This window comes from Thecamonas trahens, assembly GCF_000142905.1.
Source record: "Thecamonas trahens ATCC 50062 unplaced genomic scaffold supercont1.27, whole genome shotgun sequence".
NCBI classification, from domain to species: Eukaryota; order Apusomonadida; family Apusomonadidae; genus Thecamonas; species Thecamonas trahens.
In genome coordinates, this window is record NW_013657653.1 from 384841 (window position 1) to 412126 (window position 27286).

The window sequence follows — 27286 nt, forward strand, 5'->3', positions numbered from 1 at the left end:
CCTCGCCCCCACGCCGACCGACCCCTCCCCCCTCCCCCCCTCCCCCCCGGCTCCACTACCACACCCAACTCCCCACCTCGTCAACCCCCCTTACACCGTCTCCTCATAGAACAAGGAGGCGACGTCGACCATCACACCTTCGGTGCACCCCATTGCTCCGCCCAGCATTTCGCCCACGCTCACAGAAATGGCGGAGGTGGCGGCCGACCCGGGAACGACAGCTGCAGCCGGGGCTGGAGGCGAGGCCGGAGCCGGAGGAGCTGCAGGTCATGGAGGTGTGGGAGGACATGGCGAAGCTGAGGCGCTGACAGGATCAGGGGGGCTGTTCCGGAGAGGAACGAGCCGGGAACGGACAGTGACGGCGACGCAGCCGTTGCGGTTTCTCATCACCGCAGTGGGCCTCTCGCCGTCGCCGACCGTCTTCAACAGGGCGTACCAGGGACTGGTGCTGGCAGCGCTGCTGGCAGCGCCCATTCTGCTCTTTGTCATTGGCCTCAACAAGTACGAGTCGCGGCTGACCGAGTCGACCCTGGTCGGCGCCGCCATCCTTGCCCTCATCCCGGTCATCTCGCACCTGATGGTCATGCCGTATCTGGCACGCAACTACATTGCCGACGAGGTCCACGTCTGCCTCGCGGCCGACCCGAGCGCTCGGAAGAAGATCATGGCGCTCGGGACGGCGCACGCGTGGGGCGGGCTGGTCATCGGCACCACGTTTGCGGTTCTCTGGCAGGTCAACCTCTTCCGGGCGTTGAAGGACGGGCGCGACTGGGCGCGTGACTCGTCGGGTCTCAAGACGCTTTTCGTGCTACAGGCAGTGGCGGTCTCTGTCTCAGTGGCCTCGTTCACCATGGCGCTTGTGCTGTATTCGCTGGTCTGCAACATCATCCGCATGCAGGCCGGCACGTTTTCCACAGGCATCAAGTCCGGCAAGTACGCCAACGAGGCCATTGTCTACGGCCACCACCACATCAAGACCTCGGTGGCGGTGACGAACCAGATGTTCTCGCGGTGGATTTTCCCGGCCATTGTCGTCACCCTTTTCTCCATCTCGTTCCAGACCGTCGGCTACTTTCACCAGGACAAGCACAGCAGCCAGTACAACGGTGCGTACTATATCATCGTCCCGGCCTTCCTGCTGGTCTTCCTCATTGTTGTCGCGTCTACCGTGACCGGCAAGATCGACCGGCTCAAGTACAACGTCGGCGCGCTCCTCTCGTCTGACTATACCCGGGCCGGAACGCTTAGCCATGTTCTCGCCTACCTTCAGAACGTCGACGACTCGTTCAAGATCTTTGGCGTTGCCATCACCTCGAGCCTTTCCCACCTCATCGTCTTTGCCGCCATCGCCTCGGTCGGCGCCTTTGTGTGGGAGGGCATCCACTAGCAGCCCGCTCACCTGCTCGCCTTAAACCATGCCCCTTGCACAGCACGACTGTGGGGGCAGCCGTGCTTGGCCGAGCTGACAACGAACGCCGGCAGCTGGCACACTCGTCACCAGACGATGGCGGCAACCGCGGCGACGGCAGCAGGCGATGAGCACCGTAGTGAAACATCACTTTCTTCCATGTCTGGCGAGGAGATCATGGCTCTGCGCAAGTGGATTGCCTTTGTAGGCGTGGTCAACTTTGACTTGGAACTTGGTCAGTGTACGTGGGCCTTTGGCCGTGGGTGTTGCCCATTGGGCGCGGAGAGGGTGACATGGGGAGAGAGAGAGAGAGAGTGGGCGGGCGAGGAGAGTGCAGCAGCTAGGCGGGGGAGGAAGGGGCGAGGAAATCAGATGCAGGCAACGGGAGAAGGTAGTAGGGAGCGGGGCGGTTACTCATGGAGTGTGGCGCTGCATGGGAACACTTGGGTGGGGCGGTGTGGACGGTAGCGCTCGAGTTCACCCTGCCAGCAGTGGAACTGTCAGAGAACGATTCGCACAATCTTTGTTTTCTCTCGTTTCCCGACTCGAATGCGCGGATGGGCGCGACGGTGTACACGTTCCGGGCGCGACGGACGAGTAGAGATGCCAAGGGCTTTGATGTGGATGCAGCAAGCGGCGGATGCGATACAGAGAAGGAGGCGAGAGCGAGGATGAGGCGGAAGAGGGTACGGCATCGCAGTGCCGAAATGCTGCCGCTGGTGGACGAGAGCTACTGGTATGGCTTTGTTTACTTTCGGCAGGAGAAAGACGCGAGCATCAAGCGCGGATACTTGCAAAAGTCTGTGGTGATTGTGACGTCGGCGCCGCTGGTGGCGCTGTACACGAGGATGGTGCGGATCATGGGCAAGTTGTACTTTGAGCACGGGGCGCCGGTGCTAGAGACGGCGTGCCACTCGATTGCGTCATGGCCGCCGCCGAGCGCTGGGGCCACACTTGAGCTTCCGTTTATGGGCGAGGTGCTGCTTGCGCATGTGGCGCGCGACCTTCGGCCGCCGAGCGCGGAGGCACTACTTGCGGCGCTACCCGAGGCGAGCGCGGCGCGGCTTGTTGGCGCACGGCGCGGGATGGGCGCGGCGCCCGAGGTGCTTGTCGGCTCTGTTGCCGACCTCTCGCTCTATCATGTCTTCTTTCCGCTCCTCTCGTCACTGTGGCTTCTGTGGGAGCTTGTACTGCTAGGCGAGCCGCTGCTCGTGGAGGCGGACTCGCCGGACGTGTGCTCAAAGGCTGTGCTCAGCCTGGTCTCGCTCATTGCGCCGCTCGAGTACGCCGGCGACTTTCGGCCGTTTTTCACCATCCATGACTCGGACTTTGGTATGTTTACGGCCGAGCCCGAGGAGGCAGGCAGGCTGCCTGCGGTCATCCTCGGCGTGACAAATCCGTTCTTCCGCAAGACGCTCTCGTCATGGCCACATGTTGTGAGCGTTGAGTGCACAGTGACGACTGGAAAGGGGGCACGGGCGCGGGCCAAGGCCAAGGCCAAGGCGCGGGCCAAGGCGCGGGCTAAGGCGCGGGCCAAGGGCGGCGGGCCCGACTACCTCACGACCGGGGCCGAGGCCTCGGGCTCGGGCTCGGGCTCGCTCTCGCCGCTACCGTCACCGCGGTCGGACGGCGGGAAGCGAAGCTCGGGAGTGGTGACGGGCTACAAGAGCATCGTGCCTGCAGACAAGGCGCTGATCAAGAGGATAGTGACCGACAAGACGCCGACGGGCGAGTCTGCAGCAGAGCACACGGCAGCGCTGCGGACACACTTTGCGGACTTGACCAACGCGTTCCTCATTCCGCTGGAGCGGTACTTTGCGTCGCTTCTCCCTCTGGCGCGGACCATCACGGCATTTGACGCCCCACCCAAGTGTCGGCCGTTCTCGGTCAAGGACTTCTTCGACTCGCTCAACTCGACGTCGAGCTCCTCGTCGGGAGGCTTCACGCCGACCGGCTCGTCGTCGGGCACCGGGGCGTTTGAAGAAGCACTTGGCCCACCGCCGGTCATTGCAACGTCGAAGAAGATCCAGTGGACCGAGCTTTACGCGGCGTTTTTGCTTCGCCCAACTTTGGCGGATGGTATCGGTCGCGGCGGCGCGAGGCACGGGCACGGATCCGCGATCTCTACCTGGCTGCGCTGTACGATGCAGACATTCCGGCGTGGATCCATGCCAAGGACGAGGTGGTGGTGGTGGACCTCCTGCTCCGGCTCCGGCGTCAGCTGGCCAAGCACCCGAACGACCCGCCGCGGATCCGGCAGCGGATTGCGGAACACATCCAAGTCATTGTCTCGTTCCTTCCCGCTGATCTCCAGACCTCACTCTCGGTCAATGCCTCCCTCGAGCCTGCGGCTGGCGAGGCTGAGCGAGGGTCGACCGACGACGACGACCACGACGGCGTCGATGACGACGACGGCGATGACGACGGTGTGTGCTAGAGCTGAGGTATGGCAATGTTGAAAATCTACTGGCCGTCAGCATACTGCGAGGTACAGATAAAAAGGGATAGGTGGTCCTCGACCGCCGGACAGCCCGTGCTTCGAGGCTCGCCGGCGCGATGGCGGGTGGACCAGGGCAGGGACAGGAGTTGCCACTTGACTGACCGACTGCGAGAATGTCGTCGTCGTCATACTCGGGGAGTGGCAGCAGTGAGGGCTCGGATGATGGCCGTGGGGTGTTCTGGGAGTGGTATGTGCTTATGTGCTTGTGTGTGTGTGTGTGTTTGGTTGGGTGTGGGTCAGAGGGGGGGTGGGAGAGGAGGAGGTGACTGACAGGCAGACGGGTTGGACGGTTTGCGGAACAATGGGGGATGGGGATGGGGGATGGGGTCGTGGATGGGGATGGGGATGGGGATGGGATCGGGACTGGTCGTGACTGTGGCTGTGGACGTGGATGTATGCGTTGGCGTGATCTGGGCTGGTGGCGGGGGTGCGGGGCTGGACGGCGGCATGTTGAGAGAGCATAGGCTCGGCGACAACGGCCAGTTCCAGGCGTACGTGGACAAGACATCGAGAAAGATCGAAAAGGCGTATGCCAAGTTTGTCAAGAGCGGGGCTAAGGGCGCAGGCAAGAACGGAGGCAAGGGTAAGGGTAAGGGCAAGGTGGACAAGACGGCACAGGTGGCTGTGACGACGCCGGTCGGCAAGTACACCATCGACTTTAACGATATGACCCAGACCGGGACAAAGTCAAAGGGCACACGCCCAGTTCGTAGATCGACACCGGAGGGCCGGGCTCGGGCCCGTCGGGCGCCGCCTGTGGCTGTTCGCGGGCGTAGGCGCGGGCGCGGGAGGCCAATGCTCCCGATCCAGCCTCGCATTGATCCACACTTTTACAACGGCCCAAGAAGGGCGTGTGGCAGTGGGAGGATCCTGTCGGGTCGGGCAAGTACACCTCGTTCAAGTCTAAAGTTTCGAGCACGATCGAGTCGGCGTACCAGGCGTTTCTTCGCGCCGGGTCCGGGTCCGGCTCGAGCTCGAGCTCGAGCTCGAGCTCGTCAGGCAGCGGCAAGGCTGCATTCACCATCAAGGGCACCAAGTACGGCCTCGACTTTAAGCACATGGTCCAGTACCGGGTTGGCGATAAGGGTAAGCAGAGGTCGATTCGGCGGCTGCGGTCCGGAGCCAAGATCCCACCGCCGCCACCCAGCCCGCCGCCCTTTAGCAGCGGCGGCAGCTCGTTGGGCTCGATCGGCGGCGTCCGGGTGCGTGGCTCGGCGGTACCCGACCCGCCCAAGTTCTACACCGGGCCACGGGCGTCGTACTGGGGCTGGGAGGACCCGGTCGGCTCGGCAAAGTACACGCCGTTCACGGTCAAGCAAAACGCGCTCATTGAGGGCGGATACCAAAAGTGGGTCGCGGCCGAGGCAGCCAAGAAGAACGCCAAGAAGAAGCCAAAGAAGGTCAAGGTCATCATCAAGGCTGGTGGCAAGCGGTACGGCATCTCGTTCAAGGAGATGGTCCAGAGCCAAGTCTCGGATCCGACCAAGAAGCGTGCAGTCCGGCGGCTCCGCGGCGCGCATCCGGACCTGCGGTCGGCATCCGACTCGTCGGCCAGCTCGTCGCGGTCGTACTCGTCGTCGGACGCCGGCACGCCATACTCGTGCACCTGAGGAGAATTGAACATCGGGGCAGCGTATTCATTGGTCTGCAGCAGGGGGGGCGGCAGCGTCGGCGGCCTCGTCGGCAGCTTTGTCGGTGGCGGCGGCCGGAGCGGCGGCGGAGCGGGCCTGAAGGGCACGGCAGAGGTTCTCGAGCGTGGAAACCTTGCGCTTGTACTCCTCGATGTCCTTGGAGAGCTCAAGGGCCTTGATGGTGGCCTTGAGCTCAGCCTCCTTGATCTTCTGGTTCTCACGGGTGGCCTTGTTGAGCGCCTTGACGTTGGCCTTGTGCTCGGTCTGGTACTGCTTGAGCAGGTTGTTCGACTGGGTGACGACGGTGGAAAGCTCGTTGAAGCGCGACTCGTACAGCTCGAGCTGCTTGGCCTGCTGAGCCTCGACCTTTTCAAGGACGACGTACTTTTGCATGACCTCCATGAAGCGGGCCTGGGCCATCTTGGCCTCCTCCTGGGCCTGTGCGACCTTGACGTTTGCGAGCTCGAGCTCGATGGCGGCGGCCTTGGCCTCGTTGGCGTACTGCTCCTCGCGGACCTCGTACTTGTGCATAAAGGCAAGGAGCTTGCGCTTGACAAACTGCGACTCCTTGAAGCGGGCCTCGGTCGACGCAGCCTCGTCTTCGATCTTCTTGGTGATGTCCTCGAAGATCTCGTTGTACTTGGACTTCATCTCGGCCGAGGCAGCATCGGAGGCCTCGGCGCGGGCCCGCTCCTCGGCGACGCGGTCCTGCAGCCGCTTGCTCAGCTCCTCTAGCGTGCTCTGGACCTTCTTGGTCGCCGTCAGCTCCTGCAGCGTCGCCAGACGGGCCCGCTTCTCCACCGACAACTCAGCCTGAGCCTGCTCCAGCTCGAGCTCAAGCTTGCGCACCGACGCGGCCTCGTTTCCGAGTGCAGTCTTGTACGCCTCGGCAAGCTCAGCATCGCTTGCGGACTTACCCGCAGAGCTCTTGGCCTCCTTGTGGACGCGCTTGACGTATTGCCCTGGAGCGCAGGGGAGAGCGTGAGTGTGAGAAAGAGCGCGAAAAACTACCGTATGAACGGTTCCCGCCAAAATAGGTATGTGGCGACGAGGGAGGGTATGTGGGAGGTGTAATGCGGCGACGTACGGACAGCAGCGTTCAGCTTCTTCTCGGCTGCAGCTTGCTGCTCAAGTTGCGCAAGCTTGTTGGCCACCAAGTTGGCCGTTGTGTTCTCGGACGACATGCGGCGGGGAGGTGGGAAGAGGGGTGGGCGGGGGCGGTGGTGCAGAGGGGGCGAGGGGAGGGGGGGGGGGGGTGAGAGGCAGGCAGGGGAGAGGGAAAGGGTGATGTGTGTGTTGGTGGTGGGCCAAGGGAATGGAGGTGGGATGGAGTGGGTGAGTGGGTGGGTAGTGGTGGAGATCCATCGATCCGACCTGATCTGTGTCGTGGTGGTAGTGGTGGTGGTGGTGGTGGTGGTGGTGGTGGTCATCGGTCGTTAGGCGATGAGGGGCGTGGCGGTGGGAAGAGGGAGGGGACTGCGGGTGAGGGGAAGGGGAGGAGAGGACATTGCTCTCGAGGTGGTAGGCATGTCGGTACTCAGCGTAGAAGAGTTTGGCTTGCTCCAGACAGAGCTCATTAACGCTAAACAGGCTGCGCACGAGGCCGAGGAGGGTCGGAGTCATGCCGAGGCTCAGCTGGCTGCGCTCCGCAAGGAGGTCAAGACGATGACCAAGGACCTTGGCAAGGCGCAGAGTACGTGAGTTGGGACAGGAGGAGCGAGGACGGAGAAGGAAATCTGTGCCGAGGGGGTATGTATCACATGACTTATGATTGGTGTGAGAGTGTGTAGAGGTCATCGCCAAGTCTAAGGACAAGAAGAAAGTCAAGGCGCTGGTGGAGGAGGTGGAGGAGATGAAGGCTGAGATGCGACAGGCAGAGGCAGAGTACGAGACACGGCATCAGGCCATGGCAGAATCGATGCGGAGTGTGTTTATGGAAACGATGCGCTGAAGAAGCAGCTGGCCAGTGCTGGTGTGGAGGCTGTGGATGGACAGAGCCATGCCGATCACAATGCCGAACTAGAGAGGCTGCGATCGGCGCTAGCGGCAGCAGATGAGGCGGCAGCAGCGGCTGCCAGGCGAGTGGAGGAACTCAACGAGGGCAATGTTGCCACGCAAGAGATCCTCGCCGCCAAGATGGAGCAGCTGATGGAGTACGAGCAGCGAGTGCAGGACCTCGAGACACAGCTTGCCGCATCACCCGCACCTGCAGCAGCGCCAGCAGCCAAGGCCGATGACGATGACGATGGTGAGCTGATGCTCGTAGGCTTGGATGGAAACGCTCGAGCGGACGATGAATCGATGGCGAGGCTTCAGGTTGAGGTCAAGCAGGCGAAGGCCGAAAGCACTGATCTAGCGGCGTCGCTGGAAAAGGCACAGGCTGAGATGGGGCAGCTACTGGCTGAGATGGAGCAGGTGAAGGCTGAGAACGCCGATCTGATGGCGTCGCTGGAAAAGGCACAGGCTGAGGTGGAGCAGGCAAATAGCGATGTTGGCGACGGCGTCGCAAAGCTGCAGGCCGAGCTGGACGCGGCAAGAGTTGAGGTTGAAGGTGTATCGGCCAATCTGCAGGCCGAGCTCGAGCAAGCTAAGGCTGAGAATGCCGATCTGAAGGCTGAGAATGCCGATCTGATGGCTTCGCTGGAAAAGGCCCAGGCTGAGGTGGAGCAGGCAAAGTGCGATGCTGGCGACGGCGTCGCAAAGCTGCAGGCCGAGCTGGACGCAGCGAGAGTTGAGGTTGAAAATGCATCGGCATCGCTTGTCAACATGCAGGCCGAGATGGAACAGGCGAAGGCCGAGAACGCTGATCTGATGGCGTCGCTGGAAAAGGCCCAGGCTGAGGTGGAGCAGGCAAAGTGCGATGCTGGCGACCGCGTCACAAGGCTGCAGGCCGAGCTGGAGGCCGCGAGAATTGAGGTCGAAGATGTAACGGCCAATCTGCAGGCCGAGCTCGAGCAAGCCAAGGCTGAGAATACCGATTTGATGGCGTCGCTGGAAAAGTCAAATGTCACAGTGGAAGAGACCAAGGCCAAGGCTAACGAGATGGAGAATGCGGTGGCTGATGCTACCGCTAGCACAGCTGCACTGGAGACGAGCAAGGTGGAGCTTGAAGGTCAATTCGCAGCGCTGCGCACCGAGTGCGAGGCGACAGCGGCTGCACTTCGGGATGCGGAAGAGGCACGCGACGTCCTCGCAGAGCGTGTGGGTGAGCTGGAGAAGCAGCGCGACGCGTCCGATACTGACAAGTCGCACGCGCTTAGCGCAGTCGAGGCGCAGCGAGAGGAGTTCCGTGCTGCGCTCAGTGCTGTTACAAAGGACCGTGATCGTCTGCAGGCTTCTATTGCCGAGCTGGATACTAAGGTGACTGCGTCTGAAGCAGCAGTTGTTGACATGACCAAGCAAGTCGAGTTGCTGACCGGCGAGATGGAGGCCGCCAAGTCTTCTGCCGCCAACACCGAGGCCGAGCTCAAGGCACAGCTCGAGACTGAGAAGGAGGCAACTGCCGTCGCGGTTAACAAGGCCGAGAACATGCAGTCGCAGCTGGAGACCGCCCAGACTGCCGCGGCCGACACCGAGGCCGAGATCGAGGCCCTCAAGACACAGCTCGAGACTGAGAAGGAGGCAACTGCCGTCGCGGTTAACAAGGCCGAGAACATGCAGTCGCAGCTGGAGACCGCCCAGACTGCCGCGGCCGACACCGAGGCCGAGATCGAGGCCCTCAAGACACAGCTCGAGACTGAGAAGGAGGCAACTGCCGTCGCGGTTAACAAGGCCGAGAACATGCAGTCGCAGCTGGAGACCGCCCAGACTGCCGCGGCCGGCACCGAGGCCGAGATCGAGGCCCTCAGACACAGCTCGAGACTGAGACAGGCGCAGCGTGTCAACTAAAGCAGCGCGACGCGTCCGATACTGACAAGTCGCACGCGCTTAGCGCAGTCGAGGCGCAGCGAGAGGAGTTCCGTGCTGCGCTCAGTGCTGTTACAAAGGACCGTGATCGTCTGCAGGCTTCTATTGCCGAGCTGGATACTAAGGTGACTGCGTCTGAAGCAGCAGTTGTTGACATGACCAAGCAAGTCGAGTTGCTGACCGGCGAGATGGAGGCCGCCAAGTCTTCTGCCGCCAACACCGAGGCCGAGCTCAAGGCACAGCTCGAGACTGAGAAGGAGGCAACTGCCGTCGCGGTTAACAAGGCCGAGAACATGCAGTCGCAGCTGGAGACCGCCCAGACTGCCGCGGCCGACACCGAGGCCGAGATCGAGGCCCTCAAGACACAGCTCGAGACTGAGAAGGAGGCAACTGCCGTCGCGGTTAACAAGGCCGAGAACATGCAGTCGCAGCTGGAGACCGCCCAGACTGCCGCGGCCGACACCGAGGCCGAGATCGAGGCCCTCAAGACACAGCTCGAGACTGAGAAGGAGGCAACTGCCGTCGCGGTTAACAAGGCCGAGAACATGCAGTCGCAGCTGGAGACCGCCCAGACTGCCGCGGCCGGCACCGAGGCCGAGATCGAGGCCCTCAAGACACAGCTCGAGACTGAGAAGGAGGCAACTGCCACAGCGGCGGCCAAGATAGAGGCCCTTCAGTCGCAGCTGGAGACCGCCCAGAGTGCCGCGGCCGACACCGAGGCCGAGATCGAGGCCCTCAAGACACAGCTCGAGACTGAGAAGGAGGCAACTGCCACAACGACAGCCAAGATCGAGTCCCTTCAGTCGCAGCTGGAGACCGCCCAGAGTGCCGCGGCCGACACCGAGGCCGAGATCGAGGCCCTCAAGACACAGCTCGAGACTGAGAAGGAGGCAACTGCCGTCGCGGTTAACAAGGCCGAGAACATGCAGTCGCAGCTGGAGACCGCCCAGACTGCCGCGGCCGACACCGAGGCCGAGATCGAGGCCCTCAAGACACAGCTCGAGACTGAGAAGGAGGCAACTGCCGTCGCGGTTAACAAGGCCGAGAACATGCAGTCGCAGCTGGAGACCGCCCAGACTGCCGCGGCCGACACCGAGGCCGAGATCGAGGCCCTCAAGACACAGCTCGAGACTGAGAAGGAGGCAACTGCCACAACGACAGCCAAGATCGAGTCCCTCCAGTCACAACTGGAGACCGCCCAGACTGCCGCGGCCGACACCTCCGGCGAGGCCCAGGATCTCCGTTCCCAGTTGGAAGCCGCCAAGTCAACTGCCGCCAGTACCGTTGCCGAGCTGCAGTCAAAGCTCGAGGAAGCCGAGGTCAAGATCGCCGGCACGTCGACCGCGTTCGAGTCTCTGTCGCATACCAAGGCCAGCCTCGCTGACGAGCTGGCGGCGACGCGCAAGAACCTCGACGCCCTCACTGCTGTCAACGAAACGATGGCAAGCAAGGTGGAGACGCTCACTTTAGAGCTGGACTCCAAGACAAGTGCTCTTGCCGCATCTTCAGCCTCGCACGACGCCACCGCAACCGAGCTCGCCGCACTCCGCAAAGAGCACGCTGGCCTCGAAAGCCGCCTTGAAGAGGTCATCTCCTCGCGGCAACGTATTGAGGACGCCCTTGCGGCCACTACCACGGATGCGGGTCAGGCGCAGTCCTTGCTCAAGGGCCAACTCGATGACGTTCTTGCGGAGCGCGACGAGCTTCGCGCTCAGGTTGTGGCTGCACAGGCCGAGTGCGAGAGGCTGCAGGGCGAGCTCAATGCTGCTGTGACGGCTGGCGATGCTGCCACTTGCTCACTCGCCACTGCCACCTCTGAGCTGGCCAACGTGTCCACTCGCGCTGACCGGCTTACTGTTGAGCTTGCTGATGCCAATGCCCAGCTTGCCGAGGCAACAGCGCACGCCGACAGTCTAACTGCTTCTCTGGAGACTGTTTCAGCAGCCTGTGACGAGCTGGCTGCCGCCCACGATGCGCTGCAATCCTCGTCGACCAAGACTGCCGAGTTGCTCGCAGCTGCACAGACCGAGCTCGACACGCTTCGCTCTCTCGCACCCGCACTCGAGGCCGCCTCTGCTCGCTGCGACGAGCTGGAGGCCGCGAACAACAGGCTTGCTGCCGACCTTGACAGCGCCAGGGCCGATCTTCATACATCAACGTCTCTGTCCGAGACGATGTCGGCCGAGCTGGAGGAGGCCAAGGCACAGCTGGCGACTGCGTCCGAGGCAGCCGAGCTGGTCGACGCGCTCAAGCGCGAGGTGGCTGACACCAAGGCTAAGGCCAAGATCGATGCTCGCAAGTCGCAAAACCTCATCAAGGATCTTCAAAGCCAGCTGAAGAGTGCAAATCCGGCGGCGGCATCGGCAGCGTCGGCTGTCGGAATCTCGGTCGAGGCACTGCAGGAGGAGAACACCAAGCTCCTCGACCGCATCGCCGCGCTCCAGACTGCCGGCTGGAAGCTCGAGGAGCAGCTCGACGATGCCAAGCGAGCACTTGCGGCGGCTCGACAAGCGCAGCCGGCCCCTGCCGCGGCCTCGTCTGGCTCCAAGATGAAGTCGCTGCTCAACCGAGTCAAGGCTGTCGCGTCGACGCCATCGCCCGACGTCGAGGCGCTCAACTCGGCGCTATCGCAAGCCCACGAGCGCAACGCCATCCTTGAGGAGCAGATCGCGGCCATGGCTCACAAGCTCGAGCGGGTCCGCAAGCGAGAGGAGCGTCGCAAGAAGCTCCATCAGGCATACGCCGAGCCGTAGCATGTCGGTACAGAGGTAAATGAAGATCAGCTACCAAGTATCCGCAGTTGTTGACTGCGGGCCGCGGGACGGAGTGAGGGCGAGCGGGAGCGTAGCTCATTTGTCTCGAACACTCGTCAACATGGCAGCGAACAACACGAAGCACAAGCTGGTCATCCTCGGCGCCGGCTTTGGCGGCCTTACCGCGGCACGGGCAGTGGAGGAAGCCAGCGAGGAGGACGCAGCTCTGCTGGAGGCGGTCCTCGTCTCTGCGCCAGGCCCTGCTGTTGTGGGCGCCTTTGCGCCCATGGTCCTCAAGGGCAAGGTCAAGGCTGAGCAAGTGACGCGGACGGTGGCACCAGGCGGACTCAATCTTTCTCGGGTGGCACTGGTTCCGGACGTGGTGCAGAGCATCGATACCGAGAACAAGGTTGTGCGGACCAAGGCCGGTGAGATCAGTTACGATGATCTGGTTGTCTCTCTGGGTGTCGAGTACTACGACGCTGTGCCTGGCCTCAACGATGCCGCCTTCAACTTGTGCGACACCGCCGACATGGTTGCGCTCCGTGGAGCCCTGCTCCGTGCCGAGAGCGGGACGGTAGTGGTGGCGGTTGGGAGTCTGCCGTACAAGTGCCCGCCGCTGCCGTATGAAGCTGCGTTTGCCGTTGATGCCGTGCTGCGCGAGGCCGGCAAGCGCGACGCGTTCCGTGTGGTGGTGACGACGCCGATGGCCCAGGCTGTCCCGCCCTTTGCTCCGCATGTTTTCCAGGACATGATGGCTGCCAAGGGCATCGAGTTCAAGACCAAGGCACAGCCGTCTGCTGTGGACGCCGTCAACAAGACGGTGACCTTTGACGACGGCGAGAGCCTCGAGTACACGCTCCTGGCGGCGACGCTGCCGCAGCGTGCCCCTGCGGTTGTGCGTGAGGCGATGCCAATCGACGACCCGCGTGGCTTTGTGGTGGTCGACCCCAAGAGCCTGCGGACGAGCGTGCCGCACGTTTACGTCATCGGAGACTCGGCGACGGTCAAGGTCAACTTTGCCAAGGCCGGGCTCAAGGTCCAGCCCAAGGCCGGCAAGTTTGCCATGGTCCAAGCCAAGACGGCAGTGCAAGCGGTGCTCGCCGACGCACGCGCAGCTGCAGCAGGCGAGTCGACGTCGTGGGACGCACCTGTGGTGTCGGTCACCGAGGGCGGGCAGTGCAACGTGGCTGCCGTCGACGGCGCAGGGCTGACCATTACTATGGACTTTTACGACAACGCCGACAAGCCCAAGGTCGGCATCAGCGAGCCGGACACTCAGCAACTGGCTGACAAGCTGCAATGGCTTCGCGATCTCGATGCTGAATGGTTCGGAGTCACCGAGCCGTCGTACTGACATGACACCCTTCGCAGGCTAGAGCGACGACGAGTAGCCCGAGAGGTCGACACCAGCCTCAACGGCCATAGTGACAAAGCCCTTGAACTCGACGCGATCGAGCTCGCCGTTGCCGTCAGTGTCGATCTGGGCAAAGAACTCGTTGAACTCGTCCTCGGTAAATCGCGGAACCGAGGCCTTGTCGCACACGCGGTCGGCAGCCATGCGCGTCTGCTCCTTCGACAGCTTGCCGGACTTGTCAGTGTCGTACTTGCGGAACGCGGCCTTGGTCACGCGCTTGAGCTCGGCCTCGTCGTCGAGCAGGTTCTTGCGGTTCTGTGCAATCTCGGACGAGTCGGACGTGAGCGACGGCGGCGGAGTGGTGTGACCCTTGCGCGAGCCCTTGCCCCCGCGACCGCGGCCGCGCGACTTTGAGCGCGAGCGCGAGCGCGAGCCGCGGCTGGACTTGGGCTCGTGGCGGCCCTTGCGCGAGTGCCGGCCAGTCTCACGAGCGTGGCGTCCGCCGCGCCCGCTGCCCTTGCGCGAGTTGCGCCCGCGGCGGCCAGAAATGGCACCAGAGGTACGCGCGCCGCGGCGGCCGCGGCTGCGTCCTGACTCCGAGTCGTACTCCGAGTCGTACTCGGAGGAATCGTCACGGCGATCACGCGCCCGCCTACGGGAGCGCATGAAGCAGAACACGAGAGTGAAGCCAATGATGCCGAAAACAATGACGGAAATGACAGCTCCCGAGATGGCACCAACATTGATGTCGCTGCCTTGGCATGTCTCGACCGTGCCGGAGCAGGACGCCGTCGACGTGACGCAGCGACCGGATGATCTGCAGAACTGGCAATCAGATTTGGTGCATTCTTCGCACGTCGCAAGCTCACCAGTACGCGAGCATGCCAGTGCCATGCTCACTGCAGGTTGTCACAGCCAGAGTATTGGAGCAGCAGCGGGAGGAGGGCGTGGCCCGATCCGTCGGCGACAGGTTATCGAGGAGGTTGGGGCAGCAGGCGATAGCCATGTTCACAGCCATCGTATGATCCACCGCATGACAGCATGACGGCGTGACAGCATGACAGCACGACAGCATGGCAGCACGTGACAAGTAGCATCAGTTCCCATCAAGTGAGTGTGGTCATGGGTGTGGTGGCGGGAGGCGGGAGGTGGGGAAGGTGGGAGACGGAAGGCGGAAGGCGGGAGAGGGGGGGGGTGACACAGGTAAGTACCGTACACAGCATGGTGCATACAATGGCGACATACGCCAGAGTCTTGGTCGACATGGGTTGTGTGCGAGAAGTGTGGTGTTGGTGGTGCTGGTGGTGCTGGTGGTACTGGTGGTGGGCAAGTGGCGTTGTCGGCGTGGGCTGACTCATACTGAGAACCGTCGCGGAAAAGCCATCCGATTGTTCGGGACGATGGAGGTCCGTGCGGGCGACACCGCGTGATAATGCGAATGGATATGCTTTAGAGGCCATGCTATGCCAGTGTCGACTTGCGATACTGACATCGCGGCAATCATGGCAAACTGGCAGAGCGAGGACGACGTGTAGTCTGAGATGTCGACGCCAGCCTCGTTGGCCATGGCGACAAAGTGCCGAAAATAGGCAGGCACGAAAGAAATGCAGAGGGTTTTCAGAGAACGGCGGAAAGGCCAGGCGCGAGGCTGCCGATAGCTGTACAGGCACTGCGCGCAGCCGATAGCAGTGCATGCTAGGCCACCGTCGGATCCGAGGCTGCCGGAGTGTCACTGGTGGTTGCCGATGGCGGCTTGAACTTGGTCCACAGCGGATACCGGGTCAGCCAGGTGGCAAACTGCGGAACGACGGAGCACTGATTGAGGATGTACGCTTCGTTGGCAGAAGTGCGAGGCGGGCCGGAAACTGGGATGGGGTGGACTGGGACTCGCGGCTCGACGCGGAGAAAGAACGGCATCGAGACGCGATCAGCCGACGCGGCGCACGACTCGACGCGATGGAGCGACGCCGCGAGTGTACCGTTGGTCAGCCACGCACCGTAGTAGCCCGGGAAGACGACAGCATAGCGAGCGTGATCTGCTGCGGGCGGATGCAGCGCCTCGACATTGGCCCACCGTCCTGTTGCGCGGTCGACGACCTGCAGCTCGGCAACGGCAGATACCGGCGCGACGGTGAGCAGCGTCGAGTCGCCGTGCTCGATGCAGCGGGCGTCGCCACGGGTAAAGGCAAACATCTCCGGGTCCCACAGGTCGTCGTCAGACGAGCCATCTTCGGCACGCTCGTTGTCAAACGGCACGCCTTGGTAGTACTTCAGAAGCCGCAGGGTGGTGCGGAAGCCATAGACCTCGTCGACAACCGGTGGGACGTGGACGAGAGCGTCGAGTCGGTCTTCGTCGAGGCCGGTAGCAGAGCCGACGCCACCGAGGCACTCGCGCGCAAGAGCCTTGAGGCGCGTCAGTGCGCCCTCGATTGTCTCGCGAAAGTCAGTGCCAAGCGACCGCGGCCACGGATCGCGCTGGACGCCAAGCACGTCCGACTCGTCCGAGTCCGAGCCGGAGCTCGAGACCGAGCCGGCGCTCGACGAGGCAAAGTCGGAGCCGTCGAGCTCGACAAACCGCTCCTGGACATTATACACTTCGCGGCCGCGGTTGATGAACCCGTAGCCTTCGATCATCTCGTCGCGGGCACACTTGAACTTTTCCCTCAGTGGGAGGCTGAAGAAGGCGTCGGCAGCAGCGGCAGCGTTGCGCATGACGTCGGCAAACTCGTCATCGAGCTCGATGAGTGCAAATCCCCTCGCCATCATGGCGTCCAGCACACGTTGCTCCCATCCTGCGACCCCATGCGTTATCGAAGAGCGCACAGCGGCATCCTGGCGTGCTCCAGGAAGGACGATCCTCAGCGCAAGGTCGACGCCGCTGCGGCCGCAAGGAGCGGGCCGAGTCGCTGCGGCTATGCTCTCGGCGTAACGACCCAGTAGCGAGAGCGGATAGACAATGGGGTAGGCCACCTTGTCTGTAAAGCCAGCGATGGAAGATCCGCTGTCTACCCCGTCGATCATGCCTAGCAGCAGCTCTTCTAGTGCTGCGTCGAGAATGTTGTCGTCGGCGGCAGACTCGGCTGCTTCGGCGATGACCGACATGGGTACCACAAGTGTAGCGTCTGCGGGGGTGGAGACCGACGTGGCGACGTATGCGAGGGAGAAGGTGATAGTGGCCATGGTCCCTGAGGGGGTGAAGTGGTACAGGGGAGAGACCAGAGGCTCCTCGGCGTGGGTGTGAGAGGCCACGGTACATGAGGGCCATCCGCCTGCCTACGCGCGGGCATTCGCCAGGGCATGCATGGTCGAGCTCGGCAGACGATACCAAGCAACGTACGCCACGCACACTCCCATGCACCATACTTGACCACGATCTACAACCGATGGATACTGTTCGACGATGATCCCCCCCCCCCGCCACCCCCTCTTGCATGCTAGCATGCGGGATCCTGCCCATGGCCTTTGTGGCATCCGTCCTCAGTCCGCCATCACATCCACCACACCACAAGTGCAACCACCTTGGCCATTACCTCTTACTCTCCTTATATCATCCGATCCCCCCCCCCCCCTCTCCCGCTGCGGTGTGCGGTATGTATCGCTCAGATCTCGGCCGGCTCACCACACATGCTCTCCCACCGACAGCTATAGACACAGCCACACAGCCGCACACCACCACTCTACCACCAACGTCGGCCATGCATGGGGAGAACAGTCGACTCTCAACGTCGTGGGTGACGACAACACAGTGCGTGCTGTTCTTCTACCTCGCCTCGTCGGCCATCACGCTGTACAACAAGTACCTGCTGTCGTATGCTGGCGTGCCCTTCCCGCTCACTATGCTCCTCTTCCATCAGGCGGGGGTGTATGGCTTTGCAAGGGCCTTCTCCACTATTACCAAGAGAGAATGGCCTCAGTTCTCATCGTACTCTGTGTATGCCAAGCAAGTGCTTCCGGTAGGCTTGGCCATGTCCATCGATCTTGGCGCCACCAATGCCGCCTACCTCTTTGTCACCGTCTCCTTTGGCCAGCTGGTCAAGACTCAGGTCGCCGCATGGATCGTTGGCCTCTCCTTTGCTTTGGGTCTCGTCAAGCCGTCGTTTCTGGTGGCGGCATCGTGTGCGCTGGTTGTGTGTGGCATCGCTGTCTCGGCCTGGGCTGATACCACCTTTTCGTTTCTTGGCTTTGTCCTCCTCTGCGTCGCCTCGCTCGCCGCCGCCATCAAGCTGCTCCTCTTCCAGGTCCTCTACCAAAAGACTCTCAAGGACGCGCATCCTGTCCAGCTGATGGGCGTCATTGCGCCGTCGGTCTTTGTCTTTCTCTTTGTTCCGGCCATGGCAATGGAGCTGCCCACCATTCTCGCGCTCTCGCTGGAGAGTCTGGCCACAGCACTCGCCCTCGTCTCGCTCGGCGTCTGCTTTGCCTTTATGCTCATTCTCTCCGAGATTCTGCTGATCGGCAAGACGAACGCCATCACAGCGCAGATTGCGGGCTCGTTCAAGATTGTAGTGGTGACTGCGGCGGCGGTGGTCATCTTCCGCGACCCGCTCAACGCGCGGGTGGCGGTCGGCATGACCATCGCCTTTCTCGGCGCGCTCCTCTACTCGTACACCCGCATCCGCGACAAGCAGCGTGCCGAGGCTGCGCGCGTAGCCGCCTCGGGCTACGCACAGCTCGACGGGTCCGATCCGCTGCTGGACGGCCCGCTCGGCGCGCCGCTCCCGGTCGCTGCTGGTTCCGGCGCCAGCAGCGGCTCGGACGATTTTCTTGTCGACGTCGAGCTCGACATCCTCGGCGCCCGCTCCGACCCAGACGCCGATGCCCAGGCAATGCTCCTCGCGCCTGCGCCGCCACCGCGCCTTACCTCGGCCGCCACGCCACCGCCCATCGATGGTTCGTCGTCGTCCGAGGTCTCCATCTCGTTGTGACAGCAGCATAAAGTAAGGTACCATCACGCAGGCACATTCTTCTTGGCCTTGTCACCATGCTTGGCCATGCATGCAAAGTAGGCATCGATGACATCGGTACACGCCTCCTGATCGTAGTCCTTCTCGGCCAGGCAGGTCTGGATGGCACACGCCTTGGACTTGCACGCCACCTCGCCGGGCCGAGTATTGACCCGGGCCTCTTTGCCGCAAGCCTTCCCGCCTTCTCCAGCCTGCTCATATCGTGCGTCCTGACTCGACGTCGTGTTGCCCATCTCTGTCCCCTGGTCGAGTTGCGGCAGAGTGGCGTGGAGTCCGACGTGTGCCGGGCGAGTCGGGCGAGTCGGGCGAGTCGCGATCGGCTTTGCCCGGCCTGGCAGTCTGGCGGCCCAGTCGCCCGCCAATGCCACTGCCGCCATCGCCGCCATCGCCGCCGTCGCCACCATCGCCACCATCGCCACCATCGCCACCATCGCCTCCCGCTCTCATCCAAGATATGGGCCACATCCTCCCCATTCCCATTCCTATCCTCATCAGTCACCCCTCCCCCCCCCCCCCCCCCCCCCCCCGCCCCTGACTTGGGTCACGCTGTCACCGACTTTGGCCACTGTCAGAAGAGCCCATCCCGGCGCCTCGAGTATGTCTCACTGCCACCGCTCCCGCAGACAGCCACACTCGACTTACAATAGAGGACAGAGACATCCATGTCAGACAATGATAACCAGACGCATGGGACATACATACGGTCGTCGATGTCCACACCAAGTGGCAAGGCACTGCATGGAAACGGTGGAGGAGGCGGAGCCATCTTCTCCATCCAGAACTCAAGCCGTGCGCCAGCCAGCTTTGTCCCGCCGGAACCGCCGCCGATGCCCGGCACGCCCACAGCTCGATCGCTTGGCTTCAACTGGCCAGGAACTCGGTATGTGGCATCAAAGACGCCCAAGTCAATGACTCATGCTGTGCCCTCGCTGGCTTCGTATTCGGTTGGCTCGGTTGATGCGCCGCTTGCCTCGGTCTCCTTCCTCGTCTCTCTCTCGGCCGTCGGCTGGGGTCTCGAGCTTGGCTACGCCATCGAAGCCATGTACGCAGCACCCATCTTCCTCCAGCTCGGCCTTCCGCTCCGATATGTCTCGTTTGTGTACTGCCTCTCGCCCATTCTCGGCATCTTTGTCCAGCCGCTCATCGCTGGCATGTCCGACACCTGCACCTCGCGACTCGGCCGCCGCCGGCCCTTTGTTATCTTCTTTGGCGCTGTGGCCATCCTTGGCCTCGGCGCTTTTACCCGCGTCAATCAAATGGTGTATGGCACGACGACACCGAGTCACAACAACCACGCCATCACAATCCCCATGGCTGTGGTCTTCTTCTTCCTCATGGACTTTGGCCTCGACACCCTCATGCTCCCGGCCCGCTCGCTCCTCGTCGACGCCGTTCCGCCCTACCGCCAAAACCGCGCACACGCCATCTACGCAGGCCTGCAAGGCACCGGGGCGGCGCTCGGCTATCTGCTCGGCGGCCTCCGCATGGGCGAGTACCTCACGTTCCTTGGATCCAACGCCCAGGCCCTCTTCACTCTCGTCGCCTTTGTCCTCCTCCTCTCCGTCATCGTCACCAACGTCGTCGCCCGTGAGTCGCAGTGGGTCGTCGTCGACGACGACGAGGAAGCCGCCCCGCCGCCGCTCTGCGACGACAATGTAATTGACGTGGGCGACCTCGTCGCCTCCATCGCCCACCGGACCGTCGACGGCAACATTGAGGCCCACTCGCCGTCGCTCTCCAATCCTGACTCGCCCCACGACTCGCCCGAGGACGATCCCGCTCTTGTACGCGCCGCAGAATGGTCCAAGCGCGTCGCGTTTCTCACTTCAGAGCAGCCGGGCCCGGGCCCGGCCTCGCCGCGGCCGATCCACCCAGCGCTCGGCCTCGGCCCGGCCCCGTCGTCGAGCGACACGAACTCTGCCGATGGCGAGGCCATCTGTGACCACGACCATGACGAGCTCCTCTTCTCACCCTCCACCCAGACGGCAGCAGACCTTGTTGCGGCGTTTACCACCAACCCCGAGGGCATCACCTCGCTCCTCAACGAGGCTGCCGAGGATGCCTCGTCGCCACCGGCGACGGTAGTTCCTCTCGTCGGGCCCGGCCCAGGCATTGTCGTCGACGACGACGAAGACGACCTTCCGTCATACATTGCCGCGTACAACGAGCTGCCTTCTGCAGACATCGAGACTGGCGGGTGCGCCACGCTGGCGTATTCGGGCTCGCGCGGTGACACCTCCCGTCCAGGCGTCGTCTTCGCCCCGGAGCCATCCGAGACTGCGCCTCTGCTTAGTCACGTCCAAACCACCGCGGCTGACGCGGCCGGCGGACCACTCGCGCCTGCGCCCGCCGCGGAAGACGACGATAACGATGACGATGACGATGAGGTCATGCTCGGCTTTGTCGAGACCATCCAGGCCATCATGGGCCTCCCGCGGGTCATGGTCCGCCTCATGCTCATGACCATCACCCAGTGGGTCGGTGTCCTCGCCTTTCTGTTCTTCATTTCAGACTGGTGTGGCTCAGTCGTCTTCAACGGCGATGTCAACGCCCCGGTCACCACCCCCGCCTACCGTGACTACGAGGATGGCGTCCGGTTTGCCTCACTTTGCTTTGCCGGCTCGTCGATGGTGACCCTCGTTTGGTCCTCGCTCCTCCCGCGGGTCATGCGCGCCACCTCGCTCAAGGTCACCCTCTTTGGCTCGCTCTCGCTCTTTGCCGCCGGCTGCATCGGATGCATGTGGATCAAGACCAAGTGGTACGCCGCCCTCGCCATCATTGTCGGCTACGGCCTCGCCTACGCCTCGCTCTCCGTCGTGCCCTACGCCGTCGCCGGCCTGGTCGCCGAAAAGCACGAGGCTGGCCTCTTCACCTCGATCATCAACGTCTCGCTTGCCATCGCCCAGCTCTTTGTCTCGTTTGTCGGCGGGCCCGTCATGGAGCAGTTCTCTGTCGGGTTCTTCATCTCGGTCTCGGGCGTTGTCTCCGCCCTTGGCGCCCTCCTCGCCTTTACCCTCAAGGACAAGCACGGCAAGCCCATCACCTTTGGCCGCAAGCGCAAGCGCAAGCGCAAGAAGATGGTCCGCTCCATCGCGCCACCCTCCCGGAAGTAGCCCCTCCACACTAGCTAATACACCCACATGCGCATCCACATCGCCAGACTCCAGCGCAGGGTCCCCCGCCTCCTCGATCCCGCCTCCGATCCCCTCGACGTGGCAGGCCCTCCCCTCCCCCATCCGCCTCCTCTCCCGCCCCCTTCCCTCGTCCTCTCCTACCCCCACGCCACTCCCCACACCCACACCTGCCCCCCTCCCTGCAACCCCTCCCCCACATATCCTCCCTCCCTTGGTTCCCCCACCTCCCCCTATGCGTGAGTTCCGGATTGAAGCCCGGCTGGGTATGGACGCCCACACGTACTGGGCCGAGAAGGACACGGCTGGCTTCCGCGATCAGATGTGCGCTGTGCTCAACTTGGAGTCTATGGAAGATCTAGAGTCATGGAATGAGAATGGCTTCTCTTACTCGAGAGTGCAGACAAAGCCGAACATGGCTCTGCCATCTATGGTCAAGAACATGGTCGGATCAGAATCATTTGTCCTCGTCGATACCATCGAAATCGCTCCCGTCGTCCCGCCCTACGCATGGTCCTTCACCACTGCCGTCTCCGTCTTTACCGAGAAGACAAAGATCAAGGGTACCGTTCGTATTGTTCCTCAAGGTGATGGCTCGTGCCTTCAGATCTGCGAGGGCTCCGTCGCTGTCGCCGTCTGGGGCGTTGGCTCGGTTGTGGAGCGACTCATCATCAACGGCCTCCAGGAGACATACTCGAAGCTCCCGGCGGTGGTGGAGGCTTGGAACGCAGTGCGTCTGCAGTACGGTGCCGGCGCAGCGCCGTCGATGGGCATCGGTGCTCGCTCCGCCTTTGACGACGGCGAGCACTCGGCTGCCTCGGGAGTCTCGCTTTACTTTGACGCCGGTGCGGGCTCGGCCTCTGAGTGGGGTGGCGCCTCGCTCGCCCGCTCGCCCGAGCTTCACCGCTCACGGGCTCGCTCGGTCGAGACCAACAACTTTGAGCTCGGCTTTGTCTCGGCCGTCTCGGCTCACGACTACGACGACGAACCAGGCCGCTCCCGCGGCTCGGCCTCGGCTTCGCCCACTGGTGGTGCGCGGCCGAGTACGTATCTCACCCTCATCACCAGAACGCTCTGTTGCTACTGGTGCACACGTTCAGCCTACCACGCTCTCGCTACCCACGATGAGTAGCGTCATCTGTACTCACCCCTGCTCCCGGAACCGGGGCTGCCACTGCCGACTGCGGCCTCAAACGCCCGCTTCCACTGCGCGACCTGGCCTGAGAGGCTCTCTGCTGCGGCGTGGGCTGTGCGAACCTCCGAGTCCTTGCGATCGAGGAGTGCGTCAAAGGTCGATTCGAGCTTGGCCAGCGAGTCGCGCGACGAGTTGAGCTCGGCAAAGAGCGCGCTCCGCTCACGGACTAGGTAAGCGTTCTCCTCCTCGAGCACTTCAAACTGTGCATAGAGGTCGTCAAGCGAGGCGGTCTGGTGGAGACGCGGCCGAGTCGACGGCGCAGACCGCACCGGCGACGCAAGCCGCCCGCCGGGCGTCCGCGGCGACGGCATCATCATCTGTGACGACGCCAGCGAGTCGCCGAGCCGCGCGCTCACCCCGGGCATCGACGTCATGTCTTCCCGCGCCGCCTGGACCTCGGCGTACGCTTGCTCGACCACCGCCGCTGCAGGCGTGTGGCCGGCTGCCAGTAGCTCATTGAGCAGCTCCTCGTTTCGCCGCAGCGAGCGGACTGCCCTGTCAATTTTGAGCTCGGTGGCCTGTTGTGCGTCATCGCGCACCGCCGCCGACGCCTGAGCCGTCCGTGCGGCATCGCGCGCGGCCATGACGTCGGCCTGCAGCTGCGCCACTTGCCGAGTCACTACCTGCAGTTCATCGGCGAGTCTGTCGCGCTCGGCTGCGGCGCCGGCCATGCTCGCCACCTCGGCTTGCGCCTTTGTCAGCCGGGCCTGCTCGGCCTCGATGTTGGCCCACTCGAGCCGCAGCCGTTGGAGCTCGTCGTCCGAGTATGCCTTGGCCGCCGCCAGCTCTTTGCCCTTCCGCGATGCGGCAGCCAACTGCCGCTCCTGTGCATCGAGCTTCAGCCGCAGCTTGGCAATGACTGATCGCGGCTCGTCGAGATCGTCGCGCGCATACACTGTGGACCGCGCCACCGACGCTTGCGCCCGTGCCAGCGCCTCGCGAACTGATGCCAGCTCCTCGAGCGCCGCGCGCTTGGCGCGGACTTCGTGGGCGTATCTCGTTCGCCACGCCAGAGCCGCGTTGTGCTCGCTCTCGGTCATGCTTGTGCTTCCGCTCGCCATTTCGGCGACCGGAGCGCTAGCATCAGCCACCTCGGCCGCCAGTGCCGCGTTTTCAGCGCGGAGCTTGGCAATGACCGACATGAGCGACGCGATGCGGGCGTCGGTTGAGGCCTTGAGCTTTTGCGCCGACGCGTCAGCGTCGGCCATGGCCTGGGCCGGCGACTTGGGTGAGACGAGTCCGGAAAATACCGAGCCGTCTGGTGATCGCGGCGAGGAGACAGTCGGCGAGAGGAGCGGCGGCTCGGCAGGCATGGCTCGGGTCACAATCTCGGGTGCGTACAGCACGAAATCGTCCTGGATGGCTGATCGAATGCGGGCTACCCAGTCGGCGGCAACCACTGGCGCCCGTGCCTGAAAGTGAATGTCCTCAAAGGTCAGTCCGCGGACCATGCGGCGGACCACAAACTCGCACGGGTTGGTCTGGGAAGGAAAGACCCGAATGGCGGACATCGAGCACAGGATCTCGACCACGGTCTTGCCGCGCTTGCCCTTGGTCTCGGTGAGGATGCAGTCGCTGAACATGTGCAGCGTTGTAGTGAGGAGGCGCCCGGAGGTCTTGGGCGCCGCCGACAAATTCGCCGAGCCGAGGGAGGCATTGAGCGGGTTCGACGCTGTGGACTGTGGGAGTGGCGACGCGCCGCCGACCAGCACCGAGTGGAGCCGACCAAAGTCGGAGCTGCGTCGCCCCGAGGCCGGCGTTGCTGGCCCACTCACGCTCACGCCCGGGCTTGCTCCACCTCCGCCAAACAGCGAGCTCACCGAGCCGCGCCGCGACGTCGTCTCGGAGACGGCGTCGTGGGTAATCGAGAGCTGCGAGACACCCGGTGGTGGCGAGCTGCTCTCGCCGCGTGGCTCGGTGTCCGATTCGACCGGCATGTCGTCGCGGGAGAGCGACGGGGTAGGCGACGGAGCAGTGATGGTCGGAGGGACAAGGTCTCCGCTGGCACCGGCTGCCGCCTCGGTCGGTGCCGCCACCACGCCCTTGTACCGCAGCACGTCACCGGACAGAATGTGGCGGCGGTCGACAATGCCGTGCTCAAACAGGCTCTGCTCGGACGACTTGAGCTTTGCGGCAAGCGACATGACCAGGGAGAAGGCCTTGACCTGTGCCATGGCGTTGTTGATGCGTGCGATGAGTCGCGCGACTGCGTGGTACGCGGTGCACGCGTCGCAGCCCGAGGTCTTGATGTGCTTGGCGGCGCGCGAGGCGTTGGCTGGCCACGGCCCCGAGTCATCCAGCGTGGTCTCGGCCTGGGCAAGGGCGCCAGCGGCGGCAACGCGGTCTTTCTCGCATCGGGCGCGGGCAAGGCGCTCCATGATGTTCTTGATGTGAAAGACGTGAGCGATGGGCGCGTAGAGGAGGTTGAGCAGCGAGCGAGAGGCGCAGTCCGGCGGAAGAGCATCCCGAGCCAAGTCTGTGTAGTAGGTGACAAATCCTTGAGAAGCCATGGCCGACTTGACTCTCTCCGACACGCGCTCCCACTCGACGACATACTCGAGATAGATAGCCAGATCTTGAATGACAGCATCGTCCGAGTAGTACGCAAAGACCGAGGAGAGCACCTCTGTAGGCACGTCAGTACCAGACGGACCGAGAACAACACCATCTGGAAGGGATGGAAGTGGTGATGACTCATGAACAGCACTGATGGCAGCAAGTGTATCAATCGGAAGGAGGCTTCGGAGCTCACTGCCGTACTTTGAGCTCTTCCCGCCTTGCCAGCCCTCGCTGGCTGCCGGGAGGGCGAGCAACGATGAGAGCTTGGTGTGGAAAGTCCCGTGGAAGGAGTACAGCTCATGAAGCGCATTGGCCGCTTCCGAGGGGAGGGCCATGACTTGGGAGGGGTGGGGTGTGTGTGCGAGTGTGTGTGGGTGGGGGGGGGGGGGGTGAAGTGGCTGCGGGGGGTGACAGGCGGGAGGGCAGCGTTGGGTGGCGCAGTGGCGGGCGACGGGCGGCAGGTGGTTTGAGGGTGTTTTGATGGGGTCGAGGTGGAAGGAGGGGAGTTGGTGGAGAGTGTGAGGTTGCGGAGGAGGAGGAGGGTGACTTACTACGCCACCGAGCCATGAAGCATCATGGTGACTTCCTCCTCGTCGTCGTCGTCGTCGTCATCGCCGAGGTTATAGTTGGCAGCATCGTTGACGATGGCGGCGACAGCGGCAGCGTCGTCATCGTGGTCGTGGGCATGGTCACCGGTAGTGTCCGAGGCACCGGTGGGCGAGGTGCTGGGCATGATAAAGTCCGAGCGATGGACCATGTCCTCGAGCTGGACCTCGAACTGGGCGAGGCGCGACTGGAGCGAGGTGTCGGTCTCGGCGAGTGACTGGGCGGCCGGGAGCTGAGAGAAGAGCGAGTTGCCTTGGCCGACGACGGGGGTCTCGTTGACGGCGGAGAACTGGGTGACGGCGGCGACGTCGGCGCCACCCTCGACGCGGGCGGCGCCGATGACGTAGGTGCCGACCGACGACGGGCGAGCGGTGGTCGGCTCGGCGGTCGGGGCACGCAGATGCAGTTGGCGCGCAGCCTCGGCCTTGAGGGCGGCTTCGAGGAGCTCGGCAAGCTCGGCGACCTTGACGGCGGCAATCCGCGAGGCCTGCTTCATCTCGAGCACGCTGAGTGGGAGGCCGCCAAGCTTGGCCACGCCACACACCTCCTCGTGGACGTTGAGAGCAAAGATGGCCCGGGCGTCGGCAAGCGCCTCTTCTTTGGCCGACGGATCGACAACATACAGGTTGCGCGGCTTGGCGTCCCGTGACTTGGGCCTGGCCTCGGCGTCAGCAGGCGGGATGAAAAACGCAAACGAGACGCAAAACGGAATGTGATGGAGGGTGAGCCCAAGCGGAGTCTTCTCGGTCATGGGATGGACAACCAGGTTGCCTGCGGCATCGACCGAGGTGTCTGGCCGCTTAAAGTGGAGCATGGCAGCAACGGTGGCCAGAGCGGCAGCATCATGAACATTGCCGTCGTCATCAAGGACATGAATGTCGACACGAATGGCCCAAACCCACTGACCCGCGACAACGCAGAGCGACTCGGACTCGATTGCGCCCGAGTCTCGCAGCATCTTCTCCACAAAGCTGGCGATGGCAGTCCTCGACGCCCTTGCCTTATGATCGACAGTGCCGGTGGCGGAATCGAGACCAGAAGCCTCGCAAAAGAACAGATATGAGCCATCTGTGGGCCGATCAGGAGCAGGCTCGACCAGCTCGCCCGAGACCACCGCCAGAACTCGTGTGGTACCCAGGTGTGCCTCTGCCTGGCCGTAGACCTCGCCAAACGTCACCTTTGCCGCACGGACGTCCAGCAGTGCCCGTCCATCAGTACGAACTCCAGACACAATTGCTCTCCTGATAAACTTTGCTTCATTGCGGGAGAGCATGGT

General features: G+C 63.2%; 12 protein-coding genes across 13 annotated transcripts; 7 read left to right on the top strand and 5 right to left on the bottom strand.

The window, feature by feature from the left end:
- Positions 1–269: 269 nt before the first annotated feature.
- Positions 270–1387, top strand: AMSG_05888 (uncharacterized protein; the record flags this gene model as incomplete). Its single annotated transcript, XM_013901820.1, has 2 exons — positions 270–275; positions 371–1387. The coding sequence occupies 2 exons, from the start codon at positions 270–272 to the stop codon at positions 1385–1387; spliced, it is 1023 nt and encodes a 340-aa protein (XP_013757274.1).
- A 180-nt stretch (positions 1388–1567) lies between these two features.
- On the top strand, positions 1568–3919 carry AMSG_05889 (uncharacterized protein; the record flags this gene model as incomplete). The annotated part of the gene is made up of 3 exons (XM_013901821.1): positions 1568–1649; positions 1877–3411; positions 3510–3919. 3 exons carry the CDS (start codon positions 1568–1570, stop codon positions 3843–3845), a joined length of 1953 nt encoding a protein of 650 aa, XP_013757275.1. The 3' UTR covers positions 3846–3919.
- Positions 3920–4127: 208 nt separating this feature from the next.
- Positions 4128–5544, top strand: AMSG_05890 (uncharacterized protein). The gene has a single exon (XM_013901822.1). It carries the CDS (start codon positions 4230–4232, stop codon positions 5526–5528), a length of 1299 nt encoding a protein of 432 aa, XP_013757276.1. The 5' UTR covers positions 4128–4229; the 3' UTR covers positions 5529–5544.
- Position 5545: 1 nt separating this feature from the next.
- Positions 5546–6723, bottom strand: AMSG_05891 (uncharacterized protein; the record flags this gene model as incomplete). Its single annotated transcript, XM_013901823.1, has 2 exons — positions 5546–6501; positions 6627–6723. The coding sequence occupies 2 exons, from the start codon at positions 6721–6723 to the stop codon at positions 5546–5548; spliced, it is 1053 nt and encodes a 350-aa protein (XP_013757277.1).
- Positions 6724–7066: 343 nt separating this feature from the next.
- Positions 7067–12198, top strand: AMSG_05892 (the record flags this gene model as incomplete). 2 transcript variants are annotated; one of them, XM_013901825.1, is made up of 6 exons in its annotated part: positions 7067–7232; positions 7330–7466; positions 7493–7912; positions 7997–8056; positions 8249–9418; positions 9457–12198. In XM_013901825.1, the coding sequence occupies 6 exons, from the start codon at positions 7067–7069 to the stop codon at positions 12196–12198; spliced, it is 4695 nt and encodes a 1564-aa protein (XP_013757279.1). The 2 variants fall into 2 exon arrangements, with proteins under 2 accessions (XP_013757279.1, XP_013757278.1); XM_013901824.1 differs by having other exon boundaries at positions 7493–9418.
- A 121-nt stretch (positions 12199–12319) lies between these two features.
- On the top strand, positions 12320–13412 carry AMSG_05893 (FAD-dependent pyridine nucleotide-disulfide oxidoreductase; the record flags this gene model as incomplete). Its single annotated transcript, XM_013901826.1, has 2 exons — positions 12320–13356; positions 13379–13412. The coding sequence occupies 2 exons, from the start codon at positions 12320–12322 to the stop codon at positions 13410–13412; spliced, it is 1071 nt and encodes a 356-aa protein (XP_013757280.1).
- Position 13413: 1 nt separating this feature from the next.
- AMSG_05894 (uncharacterized protein) lies at positions 13414–14832 on the bottom strand. Its single transcript, XM_013901827.1, has 2 exons — positions 14772–14832; positions 13414–14454 (listed from the first exon to the last, which is right to left on the bottom strand). Exons 1-2 carry the CDS (start codon positions 14818–14820, stop codon positions 13574–13576), a joined length of 930 nt encoding a protein of 309 aa, XP_013757281.1. The 5' UTR covers positions 14821–14832; the 3' UTR covers positions 13414–13573.
- Positions 14833–15208: 376 nt separating this feature from the next.
- AMSG_05895 (uncharacterized protein) lies at positions 15209–16735 on the bottom strand (the record flags this gene model as incomplete). The annotated part of the gene is made up of 2 exons (XM_013901828.1): positions 15209–16347; positions 16489–16735. 2 exons carry the CDS (start codon positions 16733–16735, stop codon positions 15251–15253), a joined length of 1344 nt encoding a protein of 447 aa, XP_013757282.1. The 3' UTR covers positions 15209–15250.
- A 251-nt stretch (positions 16736–16986) lies between these two features.
- AMSG_05896 (drug/Metabolite transporter superfamily protein) lies at positions 16987–18480 on the top strand (the record flags this gene model as incomplete). The annotated part of the gene is made up of 2 exons (XM_013901829.1): positions 16987–17028; positions 17302–18480. 2 exons carry the CDS (start codon positions 16987–16989, stop codon positions 18478–18480), a joined length of 1221 nt encoding a protein of 406 aa, XP_013757283.1.
- A 23-nt stretch (positions 18481–18503) lies between these two features.
- On the bottom strand, positions 18504–18752 carry AMSG_05897 (uncharacterized protein; the record flags this gene model as incomplete). The annotated part of the gene is made up of 2 exons (XM_013901830.1): positions 18504–18679; positions 18734–18752. The coding sequence occupies 2 exons, from the start codon at positions 18750–18752 to the stop codon at positions 18504–18506; spliced, it is 195 nt and encodes a 64-aa protein (XP_013757284.1).
- Positions 18753–19169: 417 nt separating this feature from the next.
- Positions 19170–22841, top strand: AMSG_11917 (uncharacterized protein). Its single transcript, XM_013901856.1, has 2 exons — positions 19170–21599; positions 21895–22841. Exons 1-2 carry the CDS (start codon positions 19182–19184, stop codon positions 22780–22782), a joined length of 3306 nt encoding a protein of 1101 aa, XP_013757310.1. The 5' UTR covers positions 19170–19181; the 3' UTR covers positions 22783–22841.
- On the bottom strand, positions 22669–27270 carry AMSG_11918 (uncharacterized protein; the record flags this gene model as incomplete). The annotated part of the gene is made up of 3 exons (XM_013901857.1): positions 22669–25469; positions 25964–27231; positions 27261–27270. The coding sequence occupies 3 exons, from the start codon at positions 27268–27270 to the stop codon at positions 22785–22787; spliced, it is 3963 nt and encodes a 1320-aa protein (XP_013757311.1). The 3' UTR covers positions 22669–22784.
- Positions 27271–27286: the final 16 nt, after the last annotated feature.